We start from the raw sequence: 13,311 nt of genomic DNA, 5'->3' as shown, positions 1-13,311 counted from the left end.
CTCAGTGGTGGCACATGACAGAACAAGGAGCAACAGTCTCAAATTGCAGCAAAGGAAGTTTAGGCAAGATATTAGGAAGAACTAGGAAGCTAGTAAGACACTGGAACAGGCTACCCAGAGAGGTGGTGGAATCTTCGTCCTTGGAAGTTTTTAAGACCCGGCTAGACAAAACTTAGGTTGAGATAATCCAGTTGGGGCTGGTCCTGCTTTGAGCAGGGGGATGAACTAGATGCCCTCCTGATGCCCCTTCCAACCCTAATTTTCTATGATTTTCTATGATTTCTATGAAACAGCAGCATCAGTGGTGGCAGGCAAATCCTAGTGCTGGTCTACCTCAGATCTCAGCTAAGTCATGCCAGGCCCCTCCCAGAAAACCTTGCGAGCCATTGTTATATAGAATTTGTAGGTGAGAATACTAAACTATAGAGGTAATCACTGGGAAGCATGAAATGCTGCAGCATTTTTCTGAAGTTTGCTTCTGCATTATATTCTGCCTCTTACAGAGTTTGCAGCATATTAGGATTCTGCTTTCTTTGCATATGAGTTCGTGTTGAGGATTGATAGAAGACACAGGTAGCCAAAGGCAACATAATACAATCCTTGTCACAGCCCTTAATTCTAGAAGCAGATGAGTAGATATTGGAGCCCCAGTGAAAAATCAAGATTAGATCACATAACTCTGTGATCCAGATAAAAAAAAGTCACATGAAAAAGCAGAGCGGCTCAGAGGGCGGTCTTCCTAATCAGGCCTTTATTAGCTTCTGCCCCTTCCTTATTCCTCTAGTTGTGTGCTATGGCCTAGTCTCATATGAAACCATTAGCTGTAATGAAATTTTGAATTTTTGAATATGGCTTCATTATCCAGAGAGAGAGAGCGCTATTTAGATTATTAAATGTAGTTAGCAAAAGACAGCCAAAATCATGAGACAGTAATCAAGTTACTCTTCCTCTTATCAAAGCTGAAGTATCAGTGATAACCTTTAGTTAAAATAATAGATGAAATTCTACTGGACAAGCACAGAGATCTGTTTCTGGAGTGCCAGCTAAAGTACATGCAGTGACATTTGTTATCTCTTGACGTTAATTTCTGAATTTGCTTTTGAAATCATTTTTAGTTGTCAAGTTTTACATTTAACAAAACTCAGTCCTAGTGTCAAGGAAGATACTGACAGTGGTTCATTAGCTTTTGTTGCTAAACTTAAATATCAAATGTTGCCAGTTTTTTCTATAGGCCCGCCATACTTAAAAGAAAAATAGCTCACAGGTAGCACTGATGAGGCTGGAAGTTTCCATTCTGTAAGGAAAATACTCCTTAATGTGAGGTTTATTATGAAAATGTGCTATTAGCATCAAGAAACAATAAGACGGTATCATTCCACTCAAAAGATTCATGACCTCATAGAGCTTCGGCCCAAAAGAAAGAACTCCCTAGTTTAGGAAATTCAACTCCAACAGACAGAAGCCAACAGAATCGGTGGCAATAAAAAATAAAAATGCTTCCATAATAAAATATTTCAAGGTAACTTTAAAAATGCCCTCATAAAGACATACAAATGGTATTTACTGTATGCAGGGGTTTTGCAGGCTTGTTCTGGGGTCATTGATGAGACAATTAAAGGTCACTGCGGAGGGATTATAGGACTAGAAAAAGAATCTCCCTTGATGGACAGAATGGCATTTATGTGTTCCACCAAATTTATTATGTTTTTATATGGGTAGGAGAGAGAGATTATATTGTCGTCCCATGGGTTAGAAGGGACTTTACTCCAAATAGTTTATTATTCCCAGGAACATTTCAGTTTGTATTCCATAATTTTATAGAAAAACCAGGCTGATTTGGAATTTTTTATTACACTCCCTTTTGTTTCTGCCTGTTTCTGACCAAAAACACCACATTTTGCATGGATAACATTTTGAACAGCAAGCTGTTTGAGTAGATACATCCCCTCTGAAGAGAGGGGTAGGCCTGGATTCACCACATGTATCGCACTGCTCAGGCTGCTGACCCATGGAAAATGGTGGTTACAGTTTCAGGGAAGGTGAATCCAGCTTTCATAAGAGACCTGCCATCAACACCAGTTCCCTGGCCAATATGTGGTTCAGATCATTACATTCTAAAGGAAATTCTGAATTTTAAATTCCTCTGTATTAAATTGATGGGCGGTGTCACCATACTCCATGATAAATTGCCACATTCCCATGGCAGGTATGAAGTGATTTCTTTTGTGTGATTTTGTAAGGGTTTTTTTCAGGGTTGGCATTGAGTTACTACACCATCCTTTACCAGGGGCAATGCCATTTTCTGCCTGTCATTTTTCCAGCACATCACTGACATTTTTGTTACCGCCTTCCACAACTCCAGATCCATCTTCACTTCTAGAGTGGGTAGTTGGACATGGTCCCTGGGTGAAAGAGCTCCCTAGTTCATCACTTGTATTAGCAACGTTGTTGTTTGTGATCCATACCCTAAAGAATAACCAGCTTCCTTGTGGAGAAAAGTTTTGATTCCTCTTAAGTCAGTGGTTCTCAACCTTTCCAGACTCGAGACACCCACCACAACTTTTTAAAATTTAGCAACACCCTGTTTTAAAACTTATAGAATTATATTACTGGTATTATTATGTAAAGTTAATTATCTTGTTACTACATTATTACTTGAGTCAATCATTATAATTATTTTATATTCACCCCATTGCTACTGCAGCCAGGTAGAACTGCACCATATGCTTTCTGCAAAGTCAGATTGAGAAGTAGCTGTGGCAAGGGCATGTGCTCTTGCTGCAGGCCTTCCTGGTCCAACTGCACATGGTGTCTCCTGGAAACAGAGGTGTATGGGGCAGGTGAAACTGTCCCGTGTGCCTTTGCTTTCAGTAGGCACATCGGAGCTGAAGTGAGAAGCAGCGGCAACAGAAAGGCACACCTGCCTGCATTTCATTAGTGTGTTCTCGCAGCACCCAAGTTGAGAACAACTGCTGTAGGCATATCGAACAGAAAAAAGATCAAGCTGCTCTGAATTATCTGGGTGTGTCCTTGTCTCTAGGGAATGTCCATGCCAGGCATGCTCTGGCACACAGCAGGTTACCCTGAGTGAGGTAGGGAAGGCTGGGGCCAGCAATCCGGCTTTACCTTGGGTTCTGGGGACCTCTGGGAGCTGCAGCTGCAGCAGAAAGCCTGGCCGGCAGCCAGAGTATGGTTTTGCATCTGGACATGGCCCTTAAGTCATTGGCCATGTACATTTTTCCAAAGCGATCATTATTAATGTATAACAGGAAAATTATTTTTTCCTTGTCATTGAGCCTCATCATCTTAGCTGAGAGAGGAAGAATAGCATTACAGAAGAGGATGTGGAGACTACATCACTGTATTTCACAACTATCTATAAAAGGAGAAAAAAGTCTTAGCTCCTGGATCCTAAAAATGTTAAACTGCCTGTGGAATAAAATCAAAAGAGAATTCTGGCTGTGTAGAGGAAGTCTGATGGGTTAGATTACTACTTGTCAGGATTTCCTTTCTCCAGCTGAGACTGTTTTAGAAGTATTTGGAAAAACAGAAAACATTATGTAAATTTTAAAATAATATACATAATCTGCTCTCTCCTCCTTGTATGTCCTGGCATTTTGCCTACAAGCACCTGTCATTTAAATACAATTTTAATTGTAGATGCTGAAAGACAGGGACTTTTTAAAAAATCCTATTGTGAATCACCATGATCTGTCAGTACAGCGATGTGTGATATTACCCAAAATATGCTTTATTTTTATGTACACCTGATGTTCAGGATTTTCCAACTTTGTATTCTTTTTTTTGTTAAAGTCCTTGACAGCAACAGTCAGCTGGTTAAAAATGAATAATATCTAGGATAACTTGAGACAATCATCCTTTTGCTTCTAAAATTCTAGAGATTTCCATATGATTAAAAAAACAGTTTAAGTGCCAGTTTGCTTCATTATAATCCTCCAAAGCTTATGCTGTGCCTGATACATATATATATATATATATTATAATGCTCTTTTACCATAACATGGCATTGTTTTCTGTGATGAGAGGCTGCACACAAATATAAAGATGGATAATTTTATGCTCGCTAATCTTTTTTTTTTGTATATAAATGAAGATAATCAAATCGAATCTTACCCTCCCCTGTGCAGACTGATTACTTGCTGTGCTCAGTAAAGATTTTTTCCCCTCCATGTTCAGCACCGCATAGTTAGCTAGCTGCATTATGAGAGGCTTCCTTTTGAGTATGAGGTAGTTACTGTTGCAAAGGTCAGGAGGATGGACTCATGCCCTCAGTCTGTAGGGTAAGTGTTAGTTTGATCAGTTAGAATGCTGTTCATTCACGTGTCATATATACTGTGTTGACTGATTTACAGCCTCTTAGGCTGGTACATGTATGACCTCTGGAGGAAGCCATGAGGTCCAATTTGGGCTTTTACATGAAGAATTAAAAGCCAGCAAGCAACTCTTACTGGCAGAGTGATGCTGCCTTTTTTGTTATAATGTATCATAACATCGTTGGCTCCTCTTCCAGCACAGGTTTTGTTCAAAGATCAGGAGAGATTCTTAGTGTTGTCTTTAGCATCCAGAAAATCTAAGATGAAACCTAATCTGATCTAGTATCTGCCACTCCTGACTCTTGCCACAGAAAAGTATGTATACACCTGAAGCTTCCAGCACTATAATGTTCAGGTGGCATTTATAGTATAAATTATGTATGAGTGAAACTAAGGGTATTTTAACAGCAGATAGCTGAAAAGCATTGCAATGTACTCTGAATCCAGTAGCGTTGCCTGGAGCTACTCTGAGGCCTCTTTTTAAACTCAGGCATTAGCACAAAGCACACCTCTGACTGCAGGCATTTAAAGATCAACAGGGGCCAAAAAAGCTTTTAAGATCCAATGAAACCAGGAAAACAACCATGTTCCCTTTCAGTGTCAGGTTAGATTGCCATCTTATGAGTGCAGCTATTCCAGGTACAGAGTGCTTAGTGGTTTGGGTCTTGTTGTGTGGAGAAAGTGTTCCACAGCAAACATCTGTTTCTTTCACCTGCAAACCACAATGTGCTGTGAAAAAGCAGGACTATAGCCACAGAGCCCCAAGGGGGTGTGGGAAATCTGGCTCAGTGGGATGAGCATGGTTTTCTGAAACATGGTATCAAAAAGAGCACTTAAAAGGCGAGGATGCTTTTAAAGCACATGATACACCACAAATTGGGCAGATTAGATTGCTTTTAAGCTTAAAGTTTTTATGGGATGTTCTCAGTATTGTCATAATAGTAATATTGGAGTTTTGTGTCAGGACAACATGAGAGTATTTTTTTTCTTTCTTTTTTCTTCCTTTTTTTTTCAGTTACTGTAATATTGTCATTGCTTTCCAAAATACAATTAATTATCAGTTGGAAAAAAAAATTGTATAGAGCACATGGCATATATTTATACACAGGGTACAGCTGACATTTTTCTTTTCCATTCATCAGTGTCATTGCTTCATAAGGGACCTTGGGGTTATGGCTGATCACAGGATGAACAAGGGCCACCAATGTGATGCTGTAGTCAACAAAACTAATAGCATACTGGGATGTACTAGCCGATGCATCGTGAGCAGGACTAAGGAAGTAATACTTCCTCTTTACTCCATGCTGGTGAGACCCAGCTGGAGTACTGTGTCCAGTTCTGGGTGCCACACTTCAGAAAAGACATGGAGAACCTTGAAAGGGTCCAGAGAAGGACCACAAGAATGATTGAGGGTCTGGAGGACAACCCTTATGAGGAAAGACTAAGGGATCTGGGACTGTTCAGCCTGGGGAAGAAAAGACTGAGGAGGGACTTGGTGGTCATCTGTAAGTATGTAAGGGGTGAATATCAGGAGCTGGGGAAAAAAATGATTCACTAGGACACCCACCAGGGCAGGGCAAGGACCAATGGCCATAAACTGTTAGCAGATAGGTTCAGGTTGGATGTAAGGAAGAACTTTATGGTAAGAGTGACCGGAATCTGGAATAGACTTCCCAAGGAGATGGTGCAGTCCGCAACCTTCAAAGTCTTCAAGAGGAGAGTGGACAGGCACCTTGCTGGGACCATTTAATCTCAAGACCATTCCTGCCCAGAGCAGGGAGTTGGACTTGATGATCTTTCAGGGTCCCTTCCAGCCCTTAATTTCTATGATTCTATGATTCTGTTTTACAATTTAAATTCATATTTCATGTGCATGGGTACTGTCATCAGGCCAGATTCTTAACTAGCAAAAGTATCATTGCCCAGTTAAAGTAAATAGAGTTAGGATTATTTAATCCAGTCAAGGATGACCCCTTAATTCTTTCTGGGGGAAAAAATGTCATTGTAGAAACAACTGACCCATCAACAGAGCTGTGTTGACAACCACTGAGGATTTCACCCAAAAGTTATTGTAAATTTGATCTGTTTGTTGGCTATCCCAAGCCTTGTAGGAATTGTCCTTCTTTGAGGTGTAATGTCCATTGGTTTTGATAAATTCTGTGACAGACCTTGTGTTGTTTTTATTTATCAAGTGAATCGTGAAGCCATAGCACTGTACCCCCAACAAGTTCTCTGCTGTGCTGCTGTGAGGGTACTGGGCAGAGTTACCATTTTATTAACTAAAATTGTCTCAAAGCCAACAAGTTCAAAATCAAGAAGAAGGGAAAGAAGAAAGAAACAGACAGAAGCTTTCAGGGGTGCGGCAGAGGATTACAAATTGTCAAAATGCAATGGAACAGCAGAACAAGATTTTTAAAAAAGAAATTACTATTGAAAACAAAGAGAGCAGTCCAGGACCACCTGGTTAGCATCACAGGACCTTTAACAAGGTGGTGGAGGAAATAAAGATAGAGGAATTAAAATTTGCTAGTCCCAGCACACACACTAAGAAAGTTTCTAAAAATCTTGACCATTTGCTGAATAATGGAATGGCTGCAGATGAGTAACAGTTGGTTTGGAGTCACAAAAGGGCAGTCATGCCTCAAAAAGGAGGACCAACATGACACAAGCTACAAGAATATCATTATTGTGCCCAAAAAATGGAGGGGCACATTCTCTTTCTAAAACATGGGAAAAGGTAGCTCAGTAGCCATCTTCATACATCAGGACTGAATGCTACAATTCTCTGGTATCCCTAGCTCCAATCCCAGATGGGTTAATGTAAACTTTCTTCCCTTCATCCTGCTGCTTCCACAGTCTTCCTCAGTGATCTTGTGCACGCTTGGGTCCTGGCTTCACCAGTCTACCATTGGAGATTATAATACTTAGCTATTCTCCAGAGGTTCTCTGAGGCAATGTTTATTGCTGCTTATAAAGTACTTTGAGCTCCTTGAATGGAAACTGGTGGAACAGCAAACCACACTTTTCTGGCATGCATTTTCAAATGAATTATGGGTCAGCCATATAACATCAGCAGACTCCTAATGTAAGCCTTTACAGTAAGAAAATGCCAAGAGATGCTTTGACACCAGGAGATATAATAACATATAACATCTGCAAACTCCTGGTGTAAGCCTTACAGTAAGGAAATGCCGAGAGATGCTTTGACATCCAAGCAGTTTGGGAATCAAGTCCCAAACTGAACATTATTGTCATTTTAAATCAATAACCATTGATCAAAAAGAGTAGTACTTGTGTTGACAGAAATTGCTAAGTGATCTAATAGGGTATCAGACATAAAATAAATGTTTGTCATTCTTCATAACAGGATGGCTTATGTCAGGTGCATAGAAATGTTAGTAGCTGAATGATGACAGTTGTGGCTGGGAGTTCCAAGGCCCCATTTCTCTGAAATCTCCCATTTGCTATTTTATAAAGTACCTTAAATGATCATTAAGGACCTGGTCCCAAAAGTCCCACTTAAAGCAACTTCCATTGACCTTCTGTGGCTAGCTAGGGTCTGCTAGATCAGGACTATAGTGCGACAGCTGCCAAAGATACCTTATCGAACACCAGCTTATATCCTAGCCAGATGCAAAGATAGAATGAGCAGGGCTAAGTTATGGAGCATATAGAAGAGAGCATTGCTGTCATGAACCTACAGTGCTTGAGGGATTCATGGGATGTCATTAATGTTTTCTTGAGTTTATTTTACTGATATGGCATGTGTAGTCTCTATGTATAGGTACCACCAAGCTGTATTTAGCCTTGTCATTATTATGTCTGCATGAATTGTTATATTTGATATAAGTGTAATTTTGCAGGCAGTGATTAACTTAAGTGTTCCTCGCCCATTCACAGGTGGAACAGGTAATCACTGAGAATTAGGATTTGACATGAGTCTGTTTGCTTACCTCCCTTATAAACATGCTTTGAGGTGCATGAACCTTCTAGACAACTATGTGTTTACATTTCAAAGGAAGAGACCCATAAGAATACCACCTGGAAGGATAGTTCCCACGATGGGAAAATTAAGTGAGAGACAGTATCTTTAGAATATTGGATTAGTATTTTTCATGTCTGAAAGGATGCAGAGGCCTTAATTACAGCAGGAAAGATTTGTTAGTCTGGTAAGCATGTGTCTTTGAGGAGCAGCAAGTTCTATGCCTAGTGTGGACTCCCCAAGAAGCCAATGGGTGATGTATAAAAGTGGTGAGATAAGAAACCAAACTTAAGCTTTGCCTTGAGAGCAAGTTGTGATCTTTAGTTTTTTTCAACCTATAGGGAAACACTGAGGTCTCCAGCCAGCCAGCTGAGTAAAGCAGGCTGACACGGAACTTGCAGGAGGCCCTGGCAGAAAAGTGAGAGGCAGAAGCTGCTTTCTAATCTGTTGAGCTGGATAGGAGCTGAAGTCTTAGGTTTAAGAGGCAGGGTAAGATCAGCTTGTCATTCTGACATTTGTTTTTTTCTTATATCTTTGTATCTCAACAAAGAAATATAGTTACTGATTTCTGATTTTTACTCTCATTCTCATAATACAACTTTTTGTTATCTTTTTTACCCACTTATGGTCAGTGCTATTTGATTCCAGAGCATCTGACCATACAGGGAGGCCTCTTCCACAGAAGGAGGAAATTCATCTTTTCTGAGGGGATGACTGGACGAGGGCATGATTCTTCTAGCTGGCAAAATCCCTTTTTCTAAGAGCTGGCGAGACATAGGTGAGGCAGGTAGAGCTGAGATTCTAGGGGTTGGGGAGGTGACCTTTGAAGCATCTCAGTCTGCTCTCAGTGGTCAAGCTGCCGATAGCAAATATTGGAGCCAGAAGGGTACCCCCAGAGGTCTGAAAACACCCCAAAAGTTTGTCTCAAAGGCCACATCTGGGGCCAGGGCATGTCACAATTATATAGCAGTGTACTAGAACAGTGTAGAATCTCTAATAACATTCTTTCTCACTCTTTCAGAGGCCATGGTCAAGGATGATATGAATAATTACATCAGCCAATATTACAATGAGCCCAGTAGTGGTAAGTTTCCTTTGAAGATTTAGATTAGCAGTGAATTTCAGAGCCTCATTTCTGATTGCTGAATTGCATTGCTTGGTGCAGAACAAGAAAGCATGAGCAGTTAATAGATCCATTGTGAAATTAAATCAATCTTTATGAACCTCCTGTCCTTTCCATGAAAGTTTGTGTCAAGATGAAACTCTCAAGGATAAAAGGCTTGATGGTGCTCCTCCTGCAGAAGTCAATTATAATGGTTTAAAAGATCCAGGTGTGTGATTTTATTGGAGTAAGACAGAGTGGTTCAAATGGGCTTAGAAAAGAAAACTGTGGAGAAATAAGTGAATGGAAAGCAAATTGGAACATAACTTAGACAAGCCTCATGCTGGGAACCTTTTAGAAAGGTTAAACTGAGTGAAGGAAGGATAAGAAAACTCAATGCCAGACAAAACTGACATGTGAGTAGTGGCACTAGGTCAAACTCCAAATGGATTTCTATATCTTAAGGATTATATTGTAGCCATTAAGAGGGTCATAAGATCTGAGTTTGAAATAGGCACATACTGTACCACATTTTATACATGAGTACCCAATATGATAGATTTTAAAATCTATGAAATAAAGCAGATATTCAAAGCATCATAGGTGACTCTGTGCAAAGTTTGTTAATAAAAAAATATGGGTGTTGTGTGGTATTTTTACCTTTCACTTTAAAAATGTACTCCCAGCTATTTGGTTTTGTTTTTTAAAAAACGGAATATTTCAGTTCACAATCATCTTCCCATACCTTTGTATTCAAAGACTTCATAACAAGATGCTTGTGAAAAGGAGTGTTTGGATGCACATATCATTTTTGTGATTATAACTACTTATTGCATGATTTTATGTGAAGATGTTCTCTCTACAATATCTCTACATGGTTCAAAGTAAGGCCTTTTTATGATTTATGATCATATCTTTCCCTACAGACAGTGGAGTTCCTGAGGCAGCTATTTGTATCATTACCACAGCAGCCATAGATGTACACCACCCAAACATATCTTCTGACCTGTTCACAGTGGATGTGCCAATGAAGATAGGAAGTACTGGAACTTCCACTAGTGCCACTTCAGGGAGTGTCTCCAGATCCACAGACAGCTCTGTAACTAGAGCCCAGAGTGACAGCAGCCAAACCTTTGGCTCCTCCACAGACTGCAGTACAACCCGGGAGGAGTCTTCTGAGTATTGTCCCTTAGAGAGGACGGGGAACACAAGACATGACCAAATCGATCCAAGGCAGAGGGTCAACAATGCAGTAGTTCAGGAACTGTTATCATCCTTATCAGAGGATTCATGCTTAACACAAAAAGGATTGGATCCAGTCAACCTCAAACTACCGACTCCAGCAGGTTCCACTACAGCCAGCCCCGAGCTGGAGCACAGAGTGAACATTTACAACAGGAAGAACCAAGAGAGTTTTGACGTGTTCCAGATTAAACCAGCTATCCACTTTCAGCAGAATGCCCCAGTGATCGACGACAAGTACAAATCTTTGGACTCCAAAGAGCCAAAGTTAAACAGGGTCCCAGATTCATAGCGCTCCACCGTGGTGGGGAATAACAGGAGATGTTCTAAGCTTTAATGGTGTGCTCAGAATTACCATTGGCTGGATAGCTTGCTGCTTGCGTGGTTTGAATTAACTGAATATTCATAAATGCATGAGTTCTGAGAGCCAGCCGAAAACCATGACATTTCCAGGTTCCGAGGTCCTCGGGCTCAGCCCTGACAAGAGAGGAAACATTCTGTGTTACAGAACAATGACCTCAAAGATGTACAGATTCTTAATCTTTGTTTTGCAAGGGTTTGTTTTTTTTCTAAAATAAACATTTTTTACGGGACTCTGAACAACCTTCTGTCAGGTCAGGCTTCAGCAGGGTATGATACTCATAAATGTAAACTTCTTCTAAAATTTCTTACCTCCCCTTTGTACGTGATGACAGTTGTAAATCCCTTTGTACAAATACTGGCAATTATTTTTCTTCTTCCCCAAAACTTTTTTCAAGGAGCACTTTGGGCAATGCAGATTAAAGAAAACAAAATATCTGATCAGTTTTTATTTTTGCATGAACTCTTTAAAAAACTTATTTTGGAAAAAAAAAAATCTTGTTTTCACCGCCAAGCCAACATGGTGAGAGAACAATGGACATTTTGCAAATTCAATTTTAATTAAAAAACCAAGCAAACAAACTAAATGTTTGTTCTATGCTTTTGTTCACTGATGGTAGGGGCTGGGCTATAGGCATAATGAAATACTGCAGTTAGCTTCCACTTTGGGGAAAAAAATGTTAGTTTCATTTATTATGTGCCTCAGAGTTTGTCTACCCAGCTGGCACATGATATATTGAAATGATTGGATTTGGACAAAAACCTTTTCTGATCTCAGTAACCTTAGTCTGAAGTGTCCGAATGTAAGAGTTAACTCTTAAGGTTTTCCTAGCTCTGGCCATGGATTTTACAATTCAGTATGACAGGAACATGCTTATGCAGCTTGTGTGCAGGGGTAAGTTGCACTGGAGTGATCCTCTGAGAGCCAGTGATGTCCCCTGGAGGGGACACAAAGGGACCCCAGTACAGCCTGTCACATGGGCTACTGGGTACATTCATCTTTATATATCTGTGTTGCTGCAGCACACAGAACTGATTGTATGGAAATGCATAGAAGTTTCTGCCCTTTCAAGAATTCTGTGCTGGTGCTGGGAGAAGGTGTATTATTGATTCAAGTTGTAAAGCCCCAGCTAGCCTGGCAAGCGCACCCACAACTAGGATTTCAGCAGAAGTTGCCTATGCACTGCTGCCCCAACATGACTGAAGGGTAGTAGTAAGGCAAACTGAAGAAATCATTGGTTTTGCAGTACTGGTTTTTTGGTAGCCTGGCATACTTGCCAGTATTTCAACAGTAGGCTGAAATAAGAAAATAGGAGTTGGCATAGGAGGACAGACCAGTGGTCTGTTAGCCCAGTATCCTGCTTTCCACCAGCAGTCAGTGCTACATAAATCACAGGAAGGTGAAACACCCACACTAATTGTGCATCTCTGTACTGAGTAGCAGAAAGACAATGTTCTGACCCCAGCAGATGATTGGCTATGTGCCTTTGCTAATGAAACTGTGGTGCTGGGTTTAAGTCATAAATGTCTAAGCTATTCACAAAACTTACTTTTGCCTCCAGGATCTTTAGCAGCAGAGAATTTTGTGACAAATTATATCTATGTTCTATTTTTAATGTGCTGCATCCTAATTTCATTGAGTGCCTCCTGTTCTTCATTTAGATAGCTAGCCATAAAATGAATTCACAATTACAACTACTGCTAAGCTCAAAACTAATCAGCCACTAAAGGCAAGACTTTTTTTTTCTCCTTTTTTCAGATGGGCTCAACTCTCACAACTGGAGCCAAATTCCCCTAAGAGCTCAGTCCTCATTTAGAAACTGAGAGCTCCTGGGAGATAACTCCATCTTACTGTAAATGGTCATGAATAGGATATATCCAAAAGTTCCCTAAAATTGCCTTTGAAAGGAAAGCAGCACCTAATTTCCTTTTAAAAAAAATCACAATGCCCATTTTCCCGAAGAGCCTAACAGGGTAGCCAACTGCCACTCCCTTTTGTGTTTTCATTTGTGTTTTTAATTGATAAATGTGTCTGGTTTTAATTAAAAAGTCATATATGAACCTACTGTTTGCTAGTTCTGCAGTGGTGGTCAATACATTCCTGCACCCTATGCATTGCCTGAATTTGTACGTGCTTCCATACGGATTCTGATCAAAATTGCTTTGACCATAGAATTGATCCCCATCTCCTATGCTCTCATTTATGTATTTGGACAATAATACTTATTCATTAACGTTTGGTTGAGTCTTTTTGACAGAGAAGTCAATAGCTGGAATACATTTCCAAGTAA

The 13,311-nt window shown here is 40.2% G+C and overlaps 1 protein-coding gene across 3 annotated transcripts in view; it reads left to right on the top strand.

Annotated features, from left to right (window-relative positions):
- The window catches only part of TMEM266 (transmembrane protein 266), a 155,776-nt gene extending 142,690 nt beyond the window's left edge, over window positions 1–13,086 (top strand). For all 3 annotated transcript variants that reach the window (XM_019533362.1, XM_019533363.1, XM_019533364.1), the window contains exons 10-11: window positions 9,338–9,400; window positions 10,345–13,086. In XM_019533362.1, coding sequence (XP_019388907.1) covers window positions 9,338–9,400; window positions 10,345–10,952 — 671 coding nt within the window. In that variant the 3' untranslated portion in view covers window positions 10,953–13,086. The remainder of the gene's footprint in view (window positions 1–9,337; window positions 9,401–10,344) is intronic.
- Window positions 13,087–13,311: the final 225 nt, after the last annotated feature.

Source organism: Crocodylus porosus, unplaced genomic scaffold (assembly GCF_001723895.1).
Source record: "Crocodylus porosus isolate Cpor-Errol unplaced genomic scaffold, CroPor_comp1, whole genome shotgun sequence".
In the NCBI taxonomy this organism is placed as follows: Eukaryota; Metazoa; Chordata; order Crocodylia; family Crocodylidae; genus Crocodylus; species Crocodylus porosus.
This window is presented reverse-complemented; position numbering and strand designations above follow the sequence as displayed.